The following is a 25,520-nucleotide window of genomic DNA, read 5'->3' as shown; positions in this document are numbered from 1 at the left end:
ATAGGCTGAGCAGTGAGGGAGAGCGGCAGGTCTATTGCAGGGGTCTCCCTTTGTTCCTTAGTTGTGGATCCAGAGAGACATTGTTTATATGGTATTGTCTTGTTTCCTGTACACCATCCGTGACAGTTACTGTGTGTCCTCTCCTTGCATGATATTGTGTGTGACATCAGGCCACCATTAGACTGCCTTTGTGTCTCTGTACCTTTTGTCTCTCTTGGTTCTGAACCGTCTTATTTCTGTTGCAATTGGATACTGTTTTAACATTTAACTGCTCTGTTTCTGACCCCAGCTAGTATGACTACTGAACCTGTCCACGTGACCTGTCCACCCCACCTGCTAGCAGCTACCCAGTGAATGCAAGATAGGATTCCTTACCAGGGACTACTGAGGGTTAACTAGTTAGGTTCTTGAGTGGGATCGCATCTATTTGAGCAGCTATTCCAGTGCAGGGTCCCTGTAGTGATAGGGGTGTTACAGGTCAAATTTGCCAGCTCTTGCTAAACCAGGTAGCTAGTGCCAAGCCTGGCAGTGGGAGTGTGGTTTGATAGACAGGTTATCTGCATCCTGTCAGCTCTGTCCCATTAGGAATGGTATTACTTATTTAGGACCATATACAGTAGCTCTGTTATTAAAGCATTGTGGTGATTTGTGGTATTATCTGCACAGAATTTGATAGATTTTTGTATAATTTATGGTCATTAAAGGGGTTGTCTCATCTTAGACACTGGTGGCATATAACTAACATATGCCACCAATGTCAGATACTGTAGGTGCGGAATCCACTTCGCACTTCTATCTCCAGAACAGAACCCCCAAAATGCGCCCGCCCTCCATTCATTTCTATGGGACTGCTGATAATATCTCAGAGCTAGATCCGCTATCTCTGGCAGTCCCCTAGTGAATAGAGTAGTGGCCATGTCACATAGAAGTAAATGTAGTAGTGGCCATGTCCCAGAGAAGTGAATGGAGTAGTGGCCGTGCTTGCTCTGCTATTTTTGGAATTCCCATAGCAATAAATGGACAGCATGCCGTGCATGTGCAGTGCGCTCTCCTTCCCTTTCGGAGACCCATTCTGGAGATACAGTATGTGCAGGTCTAAGAGGTGGGACCTGCACCTACCTGATTTGGATGGCATATCCTAGTGATATGCCATCAAAGTCTGAGATGACACAACTGTCATGAACGCTCCTGTGACAGGTGCCAGGAGATCAGAGAGACTGGCAACACGTGGGTTGACCTGACTTGTTCCTTGTGGAACATTTGTGTTTGTGTTGTTTTGGCAATGACCACACCTCTTGCAGGTGTTGTTGGTTTGGTCATTTCACTTCCCCTATTTATTACTGTTTACCCCTTCTGGGGGTGCGGTTTATAGCTTCAGTTTATGGACTCTGGCCTAGCTAGTTGTTGTATCTCGGCTGAGCTCCTGGCGTTGCCTTTGCTCCACGTGAAGTTAAGTACCATCTTCCTTATTTGTATTTTGTTTGTTGAATTTCCCAGTCTTTTGGAGGGAGACTCCTGTTCATCCTTCTGGTGGAGGAATATGTTATCTCAAGTCCTGTCATTATACCAGGGCCCTACAGGGTGTGTTAGGGCTCTAGGTTCCTGTGTATGAACTTTCCTACCATCGGGGTCAGTTCATACTGACAGTTAGTCAGGACTTGGATTAGGGTTGTTCTAGGAGGTGACTTTCTCCTCTACCCTAGTTTCCAGGCCTAGTTCCTGTCCCCTTTCCTCCTGTACGCGGTGTGGAGTTTTCCACCCACACCGCATCCGTGACAAGAGTGGGATTCTTTTATTTGTTTGTCCATTTCCTACATGGCCAAAAATAAAATTAGTTTTATCCCAGACAACCTCTTTACTATATTTTCACTGTATAAATTTTGTCTTTCCTTCTGTTATTTATGAATTTTGTTACAAAGCAGCAACATACTCCACAACATTGTACATAGCTTTCATCACACATATTAATCTTTATCCCCAATGAGTGTCAAAAATTCCCCAACTCAGACACATACAAGGACCAATTTCATAGCGAGGCAAATTATCTTATAATTCACCTGCATGAAGGTTAAAAATGTATTGGTGTAGCCTATGATCTCACTCAAGGACGATGCAGGGAGTCATACAGATTCTGCAAGGCAAATCTTCAACAGTGGTTAACTCACACTGAGGCAACAAACATACGGTTAGAATCTTCCACAGAGGACACAAACTTGTTATTTGTTCACAGAATTGAGGAACAGAGCTTGGTGGTTATCAATGGGAACCAAACAGTCTCTATATGCAGTTTGCAAAATATCTCCACAGATAGTTGTCAACCATAATAGAACTGTCTCTATATTCCACAGGCAGTTTCCCCTGGTAACAGGGCAGTCTTTATACTCCACAGGCGGTTGCCTTTGATAACAGGATAGTCTCCATATTCCACAGAGAGGATAGATGCACCAGGCAGCTGCCCCTAGCAACAAGATGGACTCTTTCAGTATTCACAATATATTTATGATGGTTATAATAGGCGGTCAGCACAAACTGTTGAGTCAGGACATATTGCATCTCTCAGCGTATATTAGCAAGCCTACCACAAAAAATCATATCTACAATTACCATGTTTAGTTGCAGGGCCTAGTGGGCTAGCTAGGTCGCAATCTCTGACCACCACTAACTCCACAGTATCACTTATGGGCCTACCCACTAGTCTCCAGGCCAAAAGCAGTCTAGGACCACTTGCGTTATCCAGAACAGTTTCTTCCCCTGGAGTGAGCATTCAATCCAGCAGGCCAATCAGTGACAGCAGTCCAGCAGGACCATAGGCTGAGGTATTTTACTAGGTTGTCCCATCACAGGGTCTCTACCTTTTTCAGCAGGCCCAACATCAACCAATCATCCACCTCACTGCTTACTAGCCATATACTCACTAATTGACTGACCACAAAGCACACTGAGCTACCATTTATGACCTGGTCCCATGTAGGAAGTAGCCTGCCATAAAATGCATGTCTGTCCTCACATACAGACCACTGCCCAGTACAACTAGGTCTAAAAATCACCAAAAATTCAAAAAAAATATATATTTAACGCAAAAACATGATTTGAACAATAGGTCATTTCTGATTACACATTTCCTTTAAGTGGTCCGACAGTCCTTGCTGGGGCACCCCCCATACATGCCATGTGGTTATCTTTCTCCTACATGCAACCTTGCCCGTCAATGTGACGCATGGTAATAATCAAGTTGTACCCCTTGCCTAAAGTGCTGATTCCCTAAATAATACTGTGTAATGCAAACGTTTGGGCACCACTGGCTAAAATTAGTTACTGTGAAAAGTTAAGCAAGTTGAAGATGAAATGTTCTCCAAAAGACATATAGTTAAAGACAACACATTCCCTTTGTATTTTAAGCAAAAACTTTTTTTATTTTATTTAGTAGCACCCCCTTTGGCAAGTATCAGCTTGTAAATGCTTTTTGTAGCCAGACAAGAGTCTTATAATTCTTGTTTAAGGTATTTTCATCCATTCTTCTTTGCAAAAAGCTCCCACTCCTGTGAGATTCCTGGGCTGTCTAGCAGGCACTGCTCAGTTGAAGTCTATCCACAGATTTTCAATGATGGTCAGATCAGGGCACTGTGAGGGCCATGATAAAACCTTCAGCTTGCACCTTTTGAGGTAGTCTACTGTGGATTTTGAGGTGTGTTTAGGAACATTATCCATCTGTAGAAGCCATTCTCTTTTTAAGTTCAGCTTTTTTTTACAGTTGGTGTTATGTTTGCTTCCAGAATTTGCTGGAATTTCATTAAATCCGTACTTTCCTATACCCGTGAAATGTTCCCCGTGCAATTGGCTGCAACACAACCCCAAAGCATGATTGATCCACCCCACTCTTAATAGTTGGATAGGTTCTCTTTTCATGAAATGTTGTGCCCTTTTTTCTCCAAACATATCTTTGCTCATTGTGGCCAAAAGTTTTATTTTTAGCTCATCAGTCTACAGGACTTTCTAAAATGCATCTGTCACGGCCTATGGTGTATGCTGTGACACTGTTGCCACACTTGCGATTGCCCGCGGCAACGTGTCGCTGTGAGAGCATGCGGTGGCAGGGTCTCTGCCTTCTGGGTGATTGCCGTAACATGGTTGCCACGCATGCTGTTGCCGGTGGTAACGTGTGGCTTAGTTTGCTTGTGTGTGCACTTCCCCTTTAAGTGGCTTCCTTCCTAGTGGCCTTAAGTAGCTCACTTCCTAGTGTTTTGTTAACACTGGGTTTATGTGTTTGTGGGTGTGGCTGCTTGGGCTATCTAGTCTCTGCTGGAAGCCTGTAGCTCATTTTTCCCTCCAGCCTTGGTGTATGCTGGTGGTTCTGTTCCTGGCTTTTACCATCTGTCCAGTGATGGCCACCCTTGTAGTCATCAATGTTATCCCAGTGTTATCCCGGTGATGTTCAGGGTGTTTGTAGTTCTTGTTTGGTGTTACATGTCTGGTGGTGTTTGGTGTCCAGCATGTTTATTAGTCATTCCCCTGCCTCATGTTATTGCATCTATGGGAGTCCTGGGTTCCTGTGTGGTTTGTGGTGTGTGCTGTTTCCTTTTATGTTGGTGTGGACTGCAGCACTAGTGCACGGGTTCCAGTCAGTGTGTCTGTAGCAGGTAAGTGTGTTTTTGGTTTCGCTTACCTGCCATCTCCATATGCTGTATGTGTTCCCCTCTCCTTGCAGCCTGGCCTCAGATAGAGACTCCTGTTCCTCCATGACTGGGATGAACAGGTCATCTCTCCCCTGCTCCTAAGTGAGGGATTTCCAAGGGCGATATTAGGTATCCAGGGTATGAGCCGTCCCACCATCGGGGTCCGCTCATACGGTGAGGAGTCAGGGAGAGGATTAGGGATGTTGTAGGAGGTGACCTGCTCCCTTATTACTCCTTTTTTGCCTGGCTGATACTCTTTTCCCTTTGACACCGCACGGTGGGGGGTTTCCCCCACTCTCCGCCGTGACAGCATCAGGCTTGTTTAGATGTTCTTTTGAAAACTTCTGACACTGAAGTTTGTGGAAAGGATGCAGGAGAGGTTTTATTCTGATGACTATTCAATGAAAGTCATATATGTGCAGGTGTTGCTGAACAGTAGAACAATGTACCACAACTCTGGAGTCTGCTAAATCTTCCTGAAGGTCTTTTGCAGTCAAGCAGAGGTTCTGATTTGCCTTTCTAGTAATCCTACGAGCAGCTGTCCCTTGGTCTTCCAGACCTTCACTGTTCTTGTTAACTGCCATTTCATAATTACATTTGGAACTCAGGAAATGGCAACCTGAAAATGCTTTGCTTCTCCTGCTTTGTAGGTTTGTAGGACATTTTCAGTTTCAGAGTGTTAGGCAGCTGCGTAGAAGAACCCATGGCTGCTGTCTTTTAGGACAAGGTTAGAGGAGTCTGGGTATTTATAGAGCTTTAAAATTTGCATCACCTGGCCTTTCCAAACAATGATTGTAATCAAGCCTTAAACCTAACAGGTTATTTAAGGTCTGAGACATTGGTTAATGTTATCTCAGCGCTCAAATCTCCTTCGATTTCCATACTTTTGCAAGGTACTCCTTTCCTTTTTTCACTCTAAAATGTACAAAACCAAAATAATACACTGATATTGCTAAAAATATTGAAAAGTTTGCTTCACAGTAACAGTAATTTTGACTGGGGGTGCCCAAACTTTTGCATGCCACTGTACATCTCGGTGACGGCTACATGTCACTTGGCACGACAATAACATAATCAACACACAGACAGAACTTCCCTTTCCTGAGACTGCAAAATGCTATAAAGACTTCCTCCTTTTCCTCATTGCATTGCCTTTTTCTTCTATAGGACATCAGGATTGTTTTCAGAATTTCTGTTCAGCTTGGCACGTGCTCAAAGGGAAAATTCCTATTTAAGAACACAAGCCAAATGAGGAGGGCTTAAATAACGTGCAGATATATCCCAGGGACTTAATAAAATGAATTTACATCTCTTTTTGTTGATAGTATGGCTATTCTTAGCACTTTTAAGAGGTTACAATTATTTAATCAAAAAGTTTAATGCACTTTTTCACATTATTTTTTTTATACAGGCTTATCAGAGAAGGTAGATTCTCATGATTTCTAGCCAATGTTATTTTTATAGATGCCATAATTCTTGGTGTTCTTATGTTGACAACTCAAGTCATGTAGGTTAGACCATTAACTAAAATGGAACTGCAGATAAAGATAGCTGGGGGTCTTGAAATGCAACTGAGATAAAAAAAATTAGATTTTCCCATCGAACCCAAGGACCCAGTGCTACATGCAAACCTAGCTGATGATACACATTAATGTTGACTGGACTCCTCAATTTCGTAACCTTCTAATGGGAATGGGAGCCTCCTGACTCCCTTCCCTGATGACAGATGTTGGGGAGAGAAGAATTGGGATGTTGGATTCCAATATGCCCGATTCTTTTCTTCTTAGATTGAGATAATCTGCTGACCAGAAGTGTCTGGCAGCGGTTTACTGTTTTCAACCCATGCAGAACACATGCATGCTTGAATGAGCTTAGCTTGCATGTGTATGGGGGGGGGGGGGGTTGAGAGAGACTGCTGTAGGCTGAATAGGCAGGAGGCAAACAGCTACAGTGCATTTGGAAAGTCTTTAGACCCTTTCACTCTTTTCTTCTTTTTTTTTTGTTATATTGCAGTCGTGTACTAAAATAAAAAATTAAATTTTTTCCTATCAATCACAACTCAATGCCGCATAATAAAAAAATGAAAACAGCAGAATTGTAGAAATTTTTGCAAATTTATTAAAAAGTAAAAAATAAATCTATGCATAGGCATAAGTATTCAGTCCCTTTGCTGTGATACTTGAAATTTAGCTTTGCGCGCATCCTTGATCACCTTTGAGAAGTTTCTACTATTCTGCCACAGATGTACGTTAGAGAAGTCTCTGACTGGTTGTGAGTGGTAATCTCTGTACAAGCAATAGTAGACAGCTGAACTCACTAATATCCCTCGGCATTGGTACCATTTGCATGTGAAGCTCCAGTGAGGAGGATACAATGGAAATGCTTTGGTAATTTATTGAGTTTACCTTGAGTAAAGACATATAGAGGACATTAGAGGATATTAGATTATATTAGAGGTCAAAACGAAATGCTCTCACCAGCTCTGAGTCTGCTGCAGAAAAGAAAGACACATGACCAGAACAAACAGGATATGATGTCACCGAAAGGAAGTAGTAGACAGAGAGCAAAGGCAAAGGGATTTACATAATACATTTAGGAAACCTACAACAAGAATGACCACAGGGTGGCAGCATTACATAACATGGTAATGATATGATAACACAAATACAGCCATCAATCTTAAATGGAAGAAATAAATCCTAGGATTTCACACTATATACTAAACATGGATGTCCATATGATGTTCAATGAAAATACTATAACCTGAAAGACAAAAGGAAATAAAGAAAACACAGTAACTAGAATGGGTGGACAGTAGCAGTCCAATGTCTGGAATTTTAGGAATTGTCTGGGGATGGACGACTAAATGGAAGAAAAGTTCTTACAAAGTTCCTCAAGGTAGAAGAACAATCTCAGATGCAGGCCTGATGAAGGACTTGGGATCGCCTTGTTTTGCAATGGTCACTCCCACCTTACAGACCTTGCCATCTTCATTGGCGAAGATATTTGAGATGAGACCCATGGGTCAGGAATTTCTTTCCACTTTCTGGTCTTTCATGGGAGCAAGATCTCCTATTTGTAAGTTTGGGTTGACCTGCTGCCACTTTCTATGTCCTTGAAAAAGGGTTAAATGGGTTGTGCGAGTTATGGAAAAAAATATATAGCACTGTAAATCTGATGGTCAATAATATATAACTAAGGTAAGCAAGTTTTAGGCAAAAAATATCTATTTCCTCATTTCCCTGGTTCTCTTCTGGCCCCTTGTTTACTTGCAATAAAAACAATCTCTGCCCCTCCCCCTGCACTGCAAAGGGAGTGAATAAGTCTGCCCTGAGTGACATGTCTGACAGCTGGGAGACTCAGCGGCATGTTGTATGTGTAGAACTACAGGTCCCAGCTGTATAATAACACTGCTAAGGGAGTGAATACAAGTGCTGCCCTGAGTTACATGTCTGCCTGCTGGGAGACTCAGCAGCATGTTGTATGTATAGAACTACAAGTCCTAGCTGTACATTGACACTGCTAATACACAAAGGATCTTCCCCCTACCTGCAATGCTCTACAGAATTTCTCATGTGCCCAGCATTTGTCTCCTCACTGCCTGCAGCTACACAGTATACACTTCAACCCTGAGTCTGTGCAGCTGAAGGGGTTTAGAATCCTGGGAGAGAGCAATAAGCAGCAGCTGGCAGTGCAGGGGGGCGTGGCCAGCACAGTGACATCTGGTGTACACATCTCTCAGGCTTGTGCACAAACATTATCAGAGCAGGGAGAGAAGCTGACATCACAGGTCATGTGACACTCTGTGAAATCTGAGAAATCAGCCACTGGAGATAAAGTGAGTGAATTGGAAAGCTGTTATATTTGCCTAGTTAGAAACATAGAAAGAATAAAAAAATAACTCGGACAACCCATTTAAGTACTCCTTTTTCCACCTGCTCCAGAAACAGTTGGCCAGATGCTGAACGTGTTTCCATCGTTTCTGATATAGGTTACCAGAAGAAGACTCTTCAGGTAGATTAGGAACAGATCCAAACTTCTGAGTGAGAAGAGTTGCTGGAGTGAGAATGGCAGGGGCTCTATAGATACAGGTACAAGAGGCCTTGTGTTGACGATAGCAGATACCTCAGCTAGGAAGGTGGTCAAAGTCTCATGGGTGAGCCTTGAAAAGTTTGAGTACATAAGCATACAGTCCAATATTTTGTGGGTGATGCCTATCATTCTTTCCCATGAACCGCCCATATGAGAGGCATGAGGGGGGTAAAATATCCATGTACAACCATTGTTGGCCAAGTAGTCTTGAACTGGCTTAGAGTCGATTTGCAATTCTCGGCAGGCGCCTATGAAGTTGGTTCCACAGTCAGATCTCATTTGCTTTACTGGTCCTCTGATGGCTAAATATTGTCTTAAAGCATTGATGAAACTAGAAGCGTTCATGGATTCTATTACTTCAATGTGTATAGCATGTACACTTAAGCATGTAAACAACACTGCCCATTGTTTTCTGTCTGCATGACCACCTCTAGTCCTATGTGCAGTGACTGTCCATGGCCCGAAGACATCCAGACCAACATAAGTAAACGGTGGTTCGGTGCTTGTCCTATCAACTGGCAAATCAGACAGTTGTTGATGTTGCAGCTTTCCCCTTGCCTTGTGACATTTAATGCAATGGTGAATAATATGAGCAACCTGTCTTTTTGCTCCCACTTTCCAAAGACCTGCGGCTCTTAAAGCACCCTCAGTAAAATGTCTGCCTTGGTGCTTGATTCTTTCATGATAATGCTGTATCAGCAGTGTAGTAACATGGTGATTGACAGAAATAATGAGGGGATTCCTTTCTAAAATCTCTAACTTAGCCTTGTTTAGGCGACCACCAACCCTCAGCATGCCACAATCGTCAGTTACTGGTTTCAAGTTGACAATGGGGCTGCCTTTTGGAATGTCTTGCTTGTCATATATACATTTCAGTTCTATGTGAAAGGCACTCTGCTGTACATTACGTATCACAAGCAACTCACTTAGGACAATATCTTCTGCAGTGAGAGGTTTATGGCACACGTGCCAACTGCAACATTCAGTGTTATGCTTCTCAGCGCGAAAGCACTGTACAATGTGGACTAACCTCGCAATGGTGTGAACGAGCTTTGACCATCTGGAGAAACCAGACCTCCTTTCAGACTTGGTGACAAGGGTACTAACTTCAGGGTGAATCTCTTGATCTTTATGAGGGTCCTGGAGACTGAAGACGTCTTGAGTAGGAGTTTCTGTACTCTGGTTTAGCAAAAACTCCGGACTTTGTGTCCTTTTTTAGCAGATCTATGGCTTCCTCCGCTGTGGGCAAGGATTTGAGTGCGTTGTCCACGTTTCGGGCATCTTTCCAAAACTCTGACTCACCATCAGAGGCAGCCCTACGTAGGCCATATGTAGCAACAGCAAGTGAAGGAATGTTACCGAACACATGCACCTTCATGCGGTATTCAACCATTTCCTTGCTGGTGTCATTGTCTCTGTGCCAAAGAAACCTGAGGTACTGTAATTTCTGTAGTCTTGCCGTACGATAAAGCAATGGAACATGTGTTCAATGTGTGCAGTAATGGCAACTGGCTCCTTTCTGAATCTCATAAGTACTCCTACCAGATTATTGGTCAGGTTTGGACTGGTGAGGAGGATGTCGTTCAGAGATACGCTATTATGTTTGACACTTGAGTCGAATACCACTCTTATCTGGTTTGGTTTCCGTGGGTAATATTCTCCAAAGGAGGGAAGGTACCAGCATTCTACATGCTCTTGCAAAGGTGGAGCCGGCTCTGCATGATCATTGTGAAATATCTTTTCCATGAAGGCAACAAAATGATTTTTCATTTCAGGCTTGTTTTTTCACATACGTTGAAAGGAGAAGAATCTGGATAGTGCCTGTTCCCGGTTGTCAGGAAGTCTGGCTCTTACAGCATGGAAAGGTAAAGGTGCAACCCAGTGGTTAGATGCATCTTTGAAGATTCCGTTGTCCTTTATTTTAATAAACTCTTTGTCATCTATAGAGCAGGCTAATCTGTTGTCCTCTGGTGTTGTACAAAACACTGATCTTCCTAAGTTGTCATAAAGAATAGGAATGATGTCTGGTGCCTTAAGGAGGTTAGAAAGATTTTTCTTTACCTCGTAATAATGAACACATGGCTTAAAGTGAGTTGTCCGACCATTTTTGAGCACAAAAGTTTTGAAGGAGTTCACTTGAGATGGTTTGTGGCTCTTACCTATATATGCATCGCCCACAATCACCCAGCCTAAGTCGAGTCTCTGTGCATATGGGGCATTGTCAGGGCCGTTGCATTGCTGTCGCACCTTGTGGGCCCTCAGAATGTCTCTCCTGAGCAAGAGTAGGACGTCCGCATTCAGGTCCATAGTAGGAATCTCACTAGCTAGATGTTTCAAGTGGGAATGATAGTATGCAGCTTCTGGAATAGGAATTTTATCTCTTTCATCAGGTATCTGGTCGCATTCAATTAACATTGGCAAGGGTATATGAACATTCCCTTTAATGGAGGAGATAAGGTATCCAGTGGCTCTTCTGCCATAAGTCTCTACACGACCAGAACACGTGTTGAGGGTGTATGGCGTTGCTTCTCCCATTATGCCAAAAATCTCAAAGAATTTAGGTTTCGCTAGAGACCTATTGCTTTGTTCATCTATAATGGCGTACATTCTGGTGGCCTTTTCAGATTGCCCTTTTGGGTAGACGTTGACCAAACACACTTTTGCACAGCACTTGGAACCAGTCTCCTTGCCACATATTTCCATACAGGAGGAGGAGACAGTCGTTGTAGCTAGCTCTTGAGCCGGTGGCTCCCTGCCATGAGGTGTGATGGCATTGGTTACGGTATGAGGTAGTGCGTTGTCTTAAGGCAAAGTAGAATGCATTGTTTAACATGCTTGTCACTGCTGCATTCTGCACACCTGATGATAGCTTTACAGTCTTTTGCCATATGATTTGACGAGACACACTTGTAACACACTCCAAGCTCTTTGGGTGTCTCTCTGCGTTCTTGCAAAGTCTTTGCCCTGAGCCCATGACATTCTTTTAAAGGATGAGGTCTTTTGTGGATAGGGCACATGCAGTTAGGGTCCTTTTCTTTAAGGATGGGGGTGTCCTTCCTAGTAGTGTAGGCTGCAATAAGTGGGACGTTTGTTTTTCTAACGGATACTGTTCCCCTTTAGTTTCTACGTTTACTTGTGTTGTCATACCTGGATTCTGTGAAGTCAAAGCTGGGATCATTCTTCTTCCGAGCTTGGTCACTGATAAATCTGGAAAAATAAGAGAAAGAGGGAAAAGACACATTGTGTTCTCATTTAAATCTGGAGCCCTGGTCTGCCCATTTTTCTTGCATGCCGTGTGGTAGTTTCAACACAACTGGATTGATACCAATGGCAGTATCAAGGAAACTCAGTCCATTTTAGCCAATTCTAGTTCCTTTAGTAGGTCGCTCAGATCCTGGAGCTTGCGATTGTCCTTGCCAGTTATCTTTGGGAAGACTTGAAGTCTCCTGAATAAGGCGCTTTCTATAGCTTCAGAACTCCCATAGGTCTGTTCAAGTCTCTCCCATGCTGCAGCAAGACCTTCCTCTAAGTGGCCTGCATGAACTGCTCTTAATGTCTTTACGCGTTCTGCAAATTCTGGGCCTAACCAGTTGACAAGCAAGTCAAGTTCTTCCTTGGCAGTGAGGTTAAGATTGTTGATTAAAGCTTCAAAGGTTGATTTCCAGGCTACGTCGTTTTTAGCCCAGTCATCCTACTTCGAGACTAATGTTAATCAGCTCCCTGCGCATCATGTATCTGGCAAAGTCCAACATGTCTGCTCTCCCATTCCTTGTTGCTGGATTGCATTGTGGTGTTTCTGGGGCATGTAGACGCTCTGGCATATAAGGCTGAGATTGATCAGGACAGAATGATGTGGCATAAGGAATAAGCTTTGGTTTAGTCTCTGAAGGATCAGCTGGCTCGACGCTAGAAATTACCTTTTTATTGGTGGATGACAACATCTGGTGCTCTGTGGGTTCCCCCTGTTGGTGATTTAGAAGTGGCGTTGGTACATGTGATTTAGCAGGAGGAGCAGGCGATGATTGCCTTGGCATATATCTGGCAGTGCGGTCAGCTGGGTCTTCCACTTCTCCTGGGATGAAACAGTCTAGGTCAGTACCTTGAAGACCTTCCGTTTAGCTAAGATAGCTGCTTCTTCCCTTTCTGTTTGGAGAATCTTTAGTTGGGCTTCTGCCTATGCCTCCATTTCTGCTTTCTTCTTTGCCATTTCTGCCTCCTTTGTAGCAAAGGAACTAGCTTCCTCTGCTTCTGCCCGGATCTCTTTAAGCCCTGTCATATAACGCTGACCTTCCAGAACGAAAGGTTTAGAAAGAAGAAAGCATATATTTGGCTGAAGTTGATCAATGGGATTTCACTTCTTGCAAGTGTGCGATGCAGAGTTCTGCTTTACTCTTAGTGTCATGTACTAAGGCATCCTTCACTAGGAGGAGATCCTTTCTCTCTCTCAACTCTTCTGAGGCATCATCAAAATCGGACTCGCTCAGGAATGTGATGTACCTTGCAGTCGCTAATAGCGGACATAGGCGTTAGTTAAACGATTTAACAGTGTGGTTAACTTTGGTGCATCATTGTTATAGCGTGAAAGAGCTGCTATATAGTGCTCAGTTCTTTACCATAAATCATTTAAATTGTCACTGAACTCTTCTTTGGTTGCCTCAAAGTTCTCTCTAATCTTTTGTGTTAGTTTGATAACACGTTTAGATCGTACAGTTTGTTCTTTAGTAAACATGGACTCTGCTTCCTGTATATCTGAGTTTTTGGGCCCAGGGTGAGTTTCCGTATGTTCAGTGACCGAGATATCCATGGAGCCTCTTGTGGACATGTCATTCCTGTTTAAGTGGTACTGTCTCTTTAAGAAAGGATTTCATCTTACTCACTGTGCTTATGAAGCCACGTGAATGTAAGATGGCGGACAGCTCTAAGCTTGCTTGTTTGCAGACTGCGTGTAGACATGCAAAGACTGTAGATTTAGACTTAGTTTTGACTATTCTGCCACAGATGTACGTTAGAGAAGTCTCTGACTGGTTGTGAGTGGTAATCTCTGTGCAAGCAATGGTAGACAGCTGAACTCACTAATATCCCTAGGTCGTGGTACCAGTTGCATGTGAAGCTCCAGTGAGGAGGATACAATGGAAATGCTTTGGTAATTTATTGAGTTTACCTTGAGCAAAGACATATAGAAGACATTAGAGGATATTAGAGAATATTAGAGGTCAAAACGAAATGCTCTCACCAGCTCTGAGTCTGCTGCAGAAAAGAAGACACAGGACCAGAACAAACAGGATATGATGTCACCGAAAGGGAGGAGAAGACAGAGAGCAAAGGCAATGAGATTTACATAATACATTCAGGAAACCTATAACAAGAATGAACACAGGGTGGCAGCATTACATAACATGGTAATGATATGATAAAACAAATACAGCCATCAATCTTAAATGGAAGAAATAAATGCTGGGACAGCATATCTACACCTCGATTGGAGTCCACCTGTGGTAAATTCAGTTGATTAGACAAGAGCCAATGGTCACTCTAGCTGAGCTCCAAAGATATTGTGTGCAGATGGGAGAAACTTTCAGAAGGTAAACATCTTTGCAGTCCTCCACCAATCTGGGCTTTATGGCAGGACGGCCATAAAGTAGCCTCTCCTCAGTAAAAGACACATGAAAATTTGCAAAAAAGCACCTGAAGGATACTCAGACTGTGAGAATCAAGATTTTCTGGTCTGATGAAACCAATATTGAACTTGGCCTCAATTCTAAGTGTCAGGTTTGGAGAAAACCAGGTAGTAACCAATACTATCTCTACAGTGAAACATGATGGTGGCAGCATTATCCTGTGGGAGTCATTTTCAGCAGTTGGGACAGGGAGACTGTTCAGTGTTGAGGGAAAGCTGAATGCTGAAAAGTACAGAGGTATTCTTAATGAAAACCTGATCCAGAGTGCTCTGTACCTCAGACTGGGCTGAAGGTTCACCTTCCAACAAGACAATGACCCTAAGTACACAGCCAAGACATCACAGGAGTGGTTTAGGGACAACTCTATGGAAGTCCTTGAGTGGCCTAGCCAGAGTCTCAATATGAACCCAATCAAACATCTCTGGAGAAACCTGAAAATGGCTCTCCACCGACAGTCCCCATCCAACCTGACAGAGCTTCAGAGGGTCTGCAGAGAAGAATGGCAGAAAATTCCCAAATCCAAGTCTGCAGACCTTGTGGCATCATACCCAAGGAGACTGGAGGCTGGAATCACTGCCAAAGAGGCTTCAACTAAGTCCTGAGTAAAAGATCTGAATACTTATGTCAATCCAAGATTTTAGTTTTTACTTTTTAATAAATTAGAAAAAATTTAGAACTTTCTGTTATGACATGGGGAGCTGAGGGCAGAATGATGGTTTTTTTTTTATTTTAGGACAAGGCTGCAGCATAATAAAATGTGAAAAAAGTGAAAGGGTCTGAAGACTTTCCAAATGTATTGTATTTAACATGTATGGTCGGTTTATGTTTCTACAAAGTTTTAATACTTACAAGTAATCTTTTAGAGAGTACAGATGTACAGTATTATTAAAGGGATATGTCCATCTTGAACATTTGTCAGTATTTGCTTTTAATGTCTAATAGATGTGGGTCCTGCCTCTGGGACCCATACCTACAGTATCTCAAAGATCTGGTGGTCGCTATGACTGGAAAAACTATGCTACTCTGCTATTTTTGGAACTTTCACAGAAGTTAATGGAGAGAGAGCCACGCATGCTCAGCTACCGTAACTCTCCAGTCACAGTGGCCACAAAATGGAGCGCCATTCTTGATATAGATATGGGTCCCAGAGGTGAGACGAGTATCTATCATACACTTATGCCATAATATTCTGAATGGTAGCGATCCAACCACCACTAATCCCTACAATGAAGCAGATGTTCCCCTCCCACACAAGGACTTTCATGGCCAAATAAAAGGGATTAAAGTGGTTATGTTATGTTTGATGTAAAAAAAAATCAGACATCATAAAGCACATGACCATTTCTGTCTATCAAAGCTAGAACCAGCCCTGTACCTCACATGGATCCAGGGATCTGACCTTTCATTGTTCCAACTGTTCTGCTAGAAATATTTCAGCCTGGAAGCTCAGGGGGTGTGCCTTTTCTGGTGTAGCTCTTTCCCTGTAACTGCCACAGCTTGTAACAGAAGATATGGCTGGTGACTAGAGATGAGCGAATCGAAGTTGACGAAGTGGAATTTGATTTAAATTTCAGGAAAAATTTGATTCTCACCGAATCCGAATTTCCTCACGCTTCGTAAAAACGAATCGCATTTTTTCGTAAAATGGCTGCTGCACGTGTTAGGACATGGAGTAAAGAACTCTGGGAACAAGGGATCACCCACAATGCCATGCATGCAGCCAATCAGCAGCCAGCCAGCCCTGTGATGTCACAGCCCTTTAATTAGCCTCAGCCATCTTGGATTCTGCCATTTTCCAGTGTGATTAGTGCAGGGAGAGACGTCAGCAGGCGCTAGGGACAGTGCTAGAAAAGACTTCATTGTGCTGACAATTCAAGGTGTAGGGAAAAGATATGGATTTCTGCACAAATTGGTCATAGAATGTGATCTGATCTTCATCTAAGTCACAACAATAGACAATCACAGTCTGCTTAAACTAATAACACACAAATAATTAAATGTTACCATGTTTTTATTGAACACACCATGTAAACATTCACAGTGTAGGTGGAAAAAGTATATGAACCATTGGATTTAATAACTGGTTGAACCTCCTTTGGCAGCAATAACTTCACCCAAACGTTTCCTGTAGTTGCAGATCAGAAGTGCACAACGGTCAGGAGTAGAGTTGAGCGAACACCTGGATGTTCGGGTTCGAGAAGTTCGGCCGAACTTCCCGGAAATGTTCAGGTTCGGGATCCGAACTCGACCCGAACTTCGCCCCAAACCCGAACCCCATTGAAGTCAATGGGGACCCGAACTTTTCGGCACTAAAAAGGCTGTAAAACAGCCCAGGAAAGGGCTAGAGGGCTGCAAAAGGCAGCAAAATGTAGGTAAATCCCCTGCAAACAAATGTGGATAGGGAAATGAATAAAAATAAAAATAAAATAAATAAAAATTAACCAATATCAATTGGAGAGAGGTCCCATAGCAGAGAATCAGGCTTCATGTCATAGCAGAGAATCATGCTTCATGTCACCCAACACTGGAACAGGCCACTGTCAGATATTTTTAGGCCCCGGCACCCAGACAGAGAAGAGAGGTCCCATAGCAGAGAATCAGGCTTCATGTCAATCGGGTTGAGGTCAGGACTCTGACTGGGCCACTCCAGAAGGCGTATTTTCTTCTGTTTAAGCCATTCTGTTGTTGATTTACTTCTATGCTTTGGGTCGTTGTCCTGTTGCAACACCCATCTTCTGTTGAGCTTCAGCTGGTGGACAGATGGCCTTAAGTTCTCCTGCAAAATGTCTTGATAAAGTTGGGAATTTATTTTTCCTTCGATGATAGCAATCCGTCCAGGCCCTGACGCAGCAAAGCAGCCCCAAACCATGATGCCCCCACCACCATACTTCACAGTTAGGATGAGGTTTTGATGTTGGTGTGCTGTGCCTCTTTTTCTCCAAACATAGTGTTGTGTGTTTCTTCCAAACAACTCAACTTTGGTTTCATCTGTCCACAGAATATTTTGCCAGTACTGCTGTGGAACATCCAGGTGCTCTTATGCAAACTGTAAACGTGCAGCAATGTTTTTTTTGGACAGCAGTGGCTTCCTCTGTGGTATCCTCCCATGAAATCCATTCTTGTTCAGTGTTTTACGTATCATAGATTCGCTAACAGGGATGTTAGCATATGCCAGAGACTTTTGTAAGTCTTTAGCTGACACTCTAGGATTCTTCTTCACCTCATTGAGCAGTCTGCGCTGTGCTCTTGCAGTCATCTTTACAGGACGGCCACTCCTAGGGAGAGTAGCAGCAGTGCTGAACTTTCTCCATTTATAGACAATTTGTCTTACCGTGGACTGATGAACAGCAAGGCTTTTGGAGATACTTTTATAACCTTTTCCAGCTTCATGCAAGTCAACAATTCTTAATTAGTTCTTCTGAGAGCTCTTTTGTGCGAGGCATCATTCACATCAGGCAATGCTTCTTGTGAAAAGCAAACCCAGAACTGGTGTGTGTGTTTTTATAGGGCAGGGCAGCTGTAACCAACACCTCCAATCTCATCTCATTGATTGGACTCCCGTTGGCTGACACCTCACTCCAATTAGCTCTTGGAGATGTCATTAGTCTAGGGGTTCACATACTTTTTCCACCTGCACTGTGAATGTTTACATGGTGTGTTCAATAAAACATGGTAACATCTAATTATTTGTGTGTTATTAGTTTAAGCAGACTGTGATTGTCTATTGTTGTGACTTAGATGAAGATCAGATCACATTTTATGACCAATTTGTGCAGAAATCCATATCATTCCAAAGAGTTCACATACTTTTTCTTGCAACTGTATATATATATATATATATATATATATATATATAAGTGCCGGTCAGCGCTCACGTTCCACAGCCATGCCTGCTGAAGGGGGGGGGAGGGGGGAGGAGCAGTACCAGCTCCATCAGCAGCAACTTAAGTCTAGAGTCGCTGATGAGCAGTTTTCTTTACCTGCCTACTGAAGAAACTACTCACCAGCAGCAGGTAGACAGAGCAGAACCTGAACCAGCAGGTTGTGGCCTACTTCGAGTGCACCCTGCCACCCCACATCGATGATCTCCTGGTCTACTGGGCAGCCAAACTCGATTTGTGGCCGCAACTGGTCGAGTTTGCCCTGGACAAGCTTTCCTGCCCGGCCAACAGTGTGGCATCAGAGCGGGTGTTTAGTGCGGTGGGGGCCATAGTTAACCCATGGAGAACTCACCTGTCCACCTAAAATGTAGAGAAACTGACCTTTGTAAAAATGAATCAAACACTCACAGTATCAGCTGATGACGGTGTAAAAGGAGTGTACTTCTTCTTAGCGCTAACATCGACCTGTTAGGCTGAGTTCACACTTGAGTTATTTGGTCAGTTTTGGCCCCGTAAGTGAAGTGTGCAGTGATTCTAAGAGCGACGCCTGTCATCTGCATGTTATACTGACTCACAGTATTGTTTCACTACCACAGCAGACTCCCTATGTGTGTTACTGCAAGGCACAATGTTCTACACCACTATACAGGCTCTCTGCAGCCAGGAAATAGCTGTTTTTTAACGTGATTCGCCACAAATAAATTTGAATCGAATCTTTTTCCGAAAATTCGGCGAATCGACCGAATCGAATTTGCGAGAAATTCGCTCATCTCTACTGGTTAAATATTTAAACTGAGCACTGGTGACCACCTCAGTGAGGTGGACAAGAAATAAGGAAAATACAGAAACATTTTATTGAACAGCTCAGTGGCTATGCTAAATTTTTATTACATGTGATGGGGTAGGATTATTTTAAACTTCATTATATCATGGATATACCTGGGTTGCAATATTTGGTATAAAAGCTAGATGGCTACAGACGGGATGTCATGTATTTGGGCAAGGTATTTCTCAGCTGGTTTTCTAACCCCGAGTATACTAATTGCATCCAGATGGATACTATAAGGATATATACATCACTGTTTGCTAAACGACATGTCACATTCCTATTGGCTTATTTGTATTTTTAGGTTGTGAGGGTGACACACAGGGCTTGGCTAATAAAGAGAGAGTCTTCTGCTGTTTGGAGCTGGAAGAGATGGAGGAAGGCTCAAATACCTCCACGAGTCATGTCTTCTCATTCTTTTACCCCCAGACTAAATTTTAAGATCTGGAGCATTGCAGACAACATGTTAGAGCCCTTGTTTAGGGATGATATAAAAATTCTACCATGACACATGCAATTACATAAATATTCAGATCCAGATGCTGGTTTGAAAAATGTTGAATATTTTTCACGACACAACCCTTTTAAAACTGTGAATGAAGGGGCCAAGGGATTACTATGGCACAGGATCTGTGGGGGTCCACCATCACCCCCATTAAGAAGTGATAGCATATCATACCAAGAACAATAGCATTTTGAACAATTCCTTCAGCTCCAGATTTTTAACTACTGGAAGTAAACAATGAAGATTCTTATTGAATGACAGCAAGCAAAGATCTGTGAGTAATTGCAGAATAAATATTGCAAAATTGTATGACTTTCATTATACAACCAATGACCTCAATTTCCCGAAACCAGAAAACCCCTTTAAGGCTTGACACCTGTTACTGCAGCAGCTTTCCATCTTTCCAGGACTGACATTTTCCATAATAAAAATGCCTCTTACCTCCCAGAATCATGCCAGCTTGGCAGCATTTTCTCAGTCTACATGACGGACAATTCTTCCTTCTGATTTTATCCACAATACAGTCGTTCCGTCCAGCGCATAAGTAGTTGTGCTGCCCTGGAGGGATGGAGAGAAAGGCAGATTATTTAATATATTAGGATGGTCAATTAGCTCACATTAACAATACAGAAACGGGATGGAAGAGCCAAACTCAAATACATTCCATGGGGGATAATAGTGGACATCAATCTAAAGGGGCCCGGACAGATTAATGAACAGCAGGACTGGTGCACAGTCTGATGTGTATGGGTGATGATATTGGTGGGAAAGAAGGATGGAGAGTAGTGTTGGGCGAGCATGCTCGGCCGAACACCAGTTCGGCTCGAGCATCGGTATTCTCGGTCGAAGATAGCGTGTGCACGAGCGCGATGCTTGTGTCAGTGCATTTAAATCTAATTTAGCTTCTATTTCTGAAAAGTTTCTGGCAGGATTCAAACTCACAACCTTCTACATTACAGCCAAGAATGTTAACCACTACACTATAGAGCTGCATGGCCAGTTACTAAAAAAAAATAAAAAAATAATATGAGACCTGCTGTATAGGAATAATTACTAGGAGTAAGGAGACCTATACAGCAGAAGTCTCATTTTTTTTTTTTTTAAGTAACTGGCCATGCAGCTCTATAGTGTAGTGTTTAACATTCTGGGCTGTATTGTAGAAGGTTGTGAGTTTGAATCCCGTCAGAAACTTTTCAGAAAAAGAGGTTAAATGAAATTTATATATTTTATATTTTTTTAGCAATTGTAAAAAAATGTGTAATTACTAAAGAAAAAAAAAAAAGAAAAAAAAAAATATATATATATATTTTGTGACACAGTAAATGGAGTTGTATGGGGAGGCAGGTATTTTCCTCCCAGTGTGTGCTGCAGGACTAATTAGCGGCCAGGTGGGGTCAAACACCGGACTGGACTCATATGGCGGTCCGGGTTTTGACAACACCTGGCTGCCTTTAAAAGACAGCTGGGTTAAGCAGAAAGGATCTCTGTATTGGGATCTGAGGCTTGTGCTGAGCTTGGAGGTCTGAGACCAGTGTGAGGGGAAACAGGTCACCTAAAGTCTGTTCATGCACTCTTTGAGGCAGAACTGCCAGCTGGGTGCAAACTAACACTATTACCAAAAGGTGACTTTTTGTGTTGAATGTGACTTGCCAAAAGTGTGAATAAACACTCAACTGTTTGATTTAAGAACTGGTTGGTGCCTCTATACAGCGTCCGCTTATCCTGTCTACCAGAGCGAATCCCCACAATATATACAGTATATAGATAAAATCATACTTCTGATATACAGTACAGACCAAAAGTTTGGACACACCTTCTCATTCAAAGAGTTTTCTTTTTTTTCATGACTATGAAGGCATCAAAACTATGAATTAACACATGTGGAATTATATACATAACAAACAAGTATGAAACAACTGAAAATATGTCATATTCTAGGTTCTTCAAAGTAGCCATCTTTTGCTTTGATTACTGCTTTGCACACTCTTGGCATTCTCTTGATGAGCTTCAAGAGGTAGTCCCCTGAAATGGTCTTCCAACAGTCTTGAAGGAGTTCCCAGAGATGCTTAGCACTTGTTAGCCCTTTTGCCTTCACTCTGCGGTCCAGCTCACCCCAAACCATCTCGATTGGGTTCAGGTCTGGTGACTGTGGAGGCCAGGTCATCTGGCGCAGCACCCCATCACTCTCCTTCATGGTCAAATAGCCCTTACTTTCAAAGTTTTCCCAATTTTTCGGCTGACTGACTGACCTTCATTTCTTAAAGTAATGATGGCCACTCGTTTTTTTCTTTACTTAGCTGCTTTTATCTTGCCATAATACAAATTCTAACAGTCTATTGAGTGGGACTATCAGCTGTGTATCCACCTGACTTCTCCTCAACGCAACTGATGGTCCCAACCCCATTTATAAGGCAAGAAATCCCACTTATTAAACCTGACAGGGCACACCTGTGAAGTGAAAACCATTTCAGGGGACTACCTCTTGAAGCTCATCAAGAGAATGCCAAGAGTGTGCAAAGCAGTAATCAAAGCAAAAGGTGGCTACTTTGAAGAACCTAGAATATGACATATTTTCAGTTGTTTCATACTTGTTTGTTATGTATATAATTCCACATGTGTTAATTCATAGTTTTGATGCCTTCAGTGTGAATCTACAATTTTCATAGTCATGAAAATAAAGAAAACTCTTTGAATGAGAAGGTGTGTCCAAACATTTGGTCTGTACTGTATTTGAATGCATAATATGTGGGAAACTACTACTGATGTTTTAGCCATAATATATTTACATGTATTATAATATATTATATATTCTAAATATATAATAATATATGTAAATATATTATGGCTAAAAACTCATATATATATTCAAATTAAATTTAGCCTCTATTTCTGAAGGGATTCAAACTCACAACCTTCTACATTACAGCCCAGAATGTTAACCACTACACTATAGAGCTGTATGGCCAGTTACAAAAAAAAAAAAAATGAAATGAGACAGTAACTGGCCATGCAGCTCTATAGTGTAGTGGTTAAGATTCTTGGCTGTAATGTAGAAGGTTGCGAGTTTGAATCCTGCCAGAAACTTTTCAGAAATAGAGGCTAAATTAGATTTAAATACACTGGGTGTCCCCAAGCACTGACTCCATATATGGACATAGCTATATATGGAGTCAGAGCAGGGACTCCTAAGCCGAACTAGAGTTCCGACACCCTCCCCTCTTCAGAGCAGGGGCTGCCTGGTTTAATGCTCGGGTTCTCCCATTGACTTCCATTGTGCTAGGGTGCTCTGTAGAGCACCCAAGCATCGGGAAGTGTTCTACTCGATCAACACTAATGGAGAGCACTGAATGTCAACACTCGATCCTTTTCTTCTTCCAGGAGATAAACTGCCCTCAAAGACATCTGGCAGCGGATTTCTTCTCTCTCCCTACTGAAAACACACACACTCTCAGCCAAGCCAAGGATGCCTGTGTATGTGTGAGTCAGGAGAGATACCTGCTCTACCAACAGCTTCAAAAGAAAGAATCTATTTAATCTATTTATCTATCTAATCTATTTATCTATCTATCTATCTATCTATCTAACTATCTATCTTATTATTCGCGTTCCCACCTATCCCTTGGTTGAACTTGATGGACTTATGTCTTTTTTCAACCGTATTAACTATGTAACTATCTATCTAATATCTGTCTATCTATCTGGGGCATAAATACTGCCCTGGCAGCCATAGGGGCTGCTACAGAGCCCATGTAATACCCCAGAGTGGCATTACCACCTCCTTTGTACCCCCACTATCTTGGTTGGTGCATCCTGTGTCATCTTTCATATTTATTGCCGTTTCCTGCAATGTGTATATTCATTTCCTTGCAAATGTAATGTTCAAATATTATGTGCCTGGTTCGCCAGCAGGTGGTAGCAGATCCGAACAGAGATAGTTTCTCTGGAGAGGAACCTCCTAGTTCCTTCCAGGCCTCTCTAGAGAGGGAGGAGTTTAGTTAGTTAGTGTTAGTCAGTCTAGTCCACCCTCCTTAGGGAGAGGTTGTGTGTCGGCTAGCAGAGCACTGCCTGCTCTTCTAGACCCAGAGGCTCTGCCTCTGAAGTCTACATGGTTAGTTATCCCCTCCTGGGCTTGCATTGCCTTCATCCAAGCTGAAGCTACAGTTTGAGGTACTCCAAAGCCAGGACCAAAAAAATTCCTAGGACTAAAGTAAGAGACAGACTACAGACAGCTAAACTTAGTTCCAGAGAGAAAAGTTCCTATTTACTCCAGCTAGCATAGCAGAGCTGAGATTGTTGCAGAGAAGTGTTTGCCTGCCAGATTAAGCCAATACCTGCTGATGACAAAGATACCGTTTGGAAACTGTTTGGATTACCGTTTATGCCAAGTAAAGCTGTGTTCAACGTTACTACAAGTCTGGACTCCATTTATTCTACTTACTCATCCAAGTTCAACTGCCCCTTTTGCACTTGATTCAGACTACCCCATGTCTGGGATCCAAGGATATCCAGGTAGGAACACTGTGACACGTGCATACAACATCTTCAGAGACTGTAGGCCACTCTACACCACTCTGGCAATCCTACCTTGGGTACCAACATTACCATCTACAAAGGGGACTCCATGTCCTCATTGCATAACTGCAACTGGCGTCACGTTTACTTGCTCTATAAGAGGGACATATTTCGTAGAAACCTCCTAAAGGGCAAGGGATACCCCAGACGCTGGCAGTGGGCCTCTGCAATCAATTGGCGTCACAAGCAGGATCCTTTCACTTTGAGGGACCTGGTAGTACCCCGTCCATTGCATCAATTGGTCACATGAACAGGATAAGAACAGGATACATACAACGTTTAAAAACTGTGTGCCATTAAGGACTCTGACAATACCATACTGTGTGCCACATACCCTTATACTAAAGAACGGGAGTCAAATAACAAAATTGTGTGCCTACCAACGTTATTAACCTATTGGATTTACAAATTGACTTTGAAAGTGACTTTGTTGACTTTGCTGCACAGCTACCGGAGCAGAACGCTGTGCGCCAGCACCCAAAGGGTTAATTCGCCCTTTTTGTATGCTATGGCGCATCATTTTCTTCATGCAAAAAAGCAGGAGACCAAAGAAACTCCCCCAGCTACAGCACGAAAAGCTAGCGCTGCCTACCGGGAGCAAGACTATTGTGCGACGAAGGAGAAAGGAAACACCTCCCAAGAAGCTCATCCTTCATCACCAGTGCTGGCCTGCGAAAAAGAGAGCAAGATGGCGCAACAGGATGACAAAAAGGCTGGACGTCCCGCACCACTTACCGAGCGCATCAGAGGGCAGGTTCTATCCTTCTCTGCAGAGCGAGGCTTCGGCTTCCTCCGAGACAAGAAGACGGGACGGGATTATTTCGTCCACCGTCAGTTCGTGGCTGGATCTGGCTTGTCTGAGGCCCAGAGTTGCCTTAGTCGAGGGGAGGTGGTGGAAATCACCCCCGCGGAGGGACCCCGCGGTCCTTACGGCAATGACGTTGTGCGCGTCGCGCCACCTCCAGAGAACCGGGACAAGACCCCGAAGTTCCAGGCCGGAAGAACCACCCCTTCCAGACCTCCAGCTGGGAGAAGAGGCGACCCACGTGTCACAGGGAGGACACCAGTCCACCACGCAGTTCCAGGGACCTGTCGTTGTCTGGCAGCCCACCACGGTCACTAGTGGGGCGCCGCCTCGGGACGGTGCATGCCCATGGATGAAATGGTTGACCCTGACGCCAGGGTTTAAGGCCTAGGAGGCTGAGATGAGGAGAAGCGTCGCATGGCTGTGCAACAACAGTTGGAGAGGTTGAAGGTCTCTGCTGGTGGGATGGAGCCCAGTACTCAGAAACC

The 25,520-nt window shown here is 43.1% G+C and overlaps 1 protein-coding gene across 3 annotated transcripts in view; it reads right to left on the bottom strand.

Annotated features, from left to right (window-relative positions):
• The window catches only part of PGR (progesterone receptor), a 121,546-nt gene that overhangs the window by 71,277 nt on the left and 24,749 nt on the right, over nucleotides 1-25,520 (bottom strand). For all 3 annotated transcript variants that reach the window (XM_040426300.1, XM_040426301.1, XM_040426302.1), the window contains exon 3: nucleotides 20,097-20,213. In XM_040426300.1, the coding sequence (XP_040282234.1) occupies nucleotides 20,097-20,213 (117 nt within the window). The remainder of the gene's footprint in view (nucleotides 1-20,096; nucleotides 20,214-25,520) is intronic.

The sequence above is a fragment of the Bufo bufo genome, chromosome 3 (genome assembly GCF_905171765.1).
Source record: "Bufo bufo chromosome 3, aBufBuf1.1, whole genome shotgun sequence".
NCBI lineage: Eukaryota > Metazoa > Chordata > Amphibia > Anura > Bufonidae > Bufo > Bufo bufo.
This window is presented reverse-complemented; position numbering and strand designations above follow the sequence as displayed.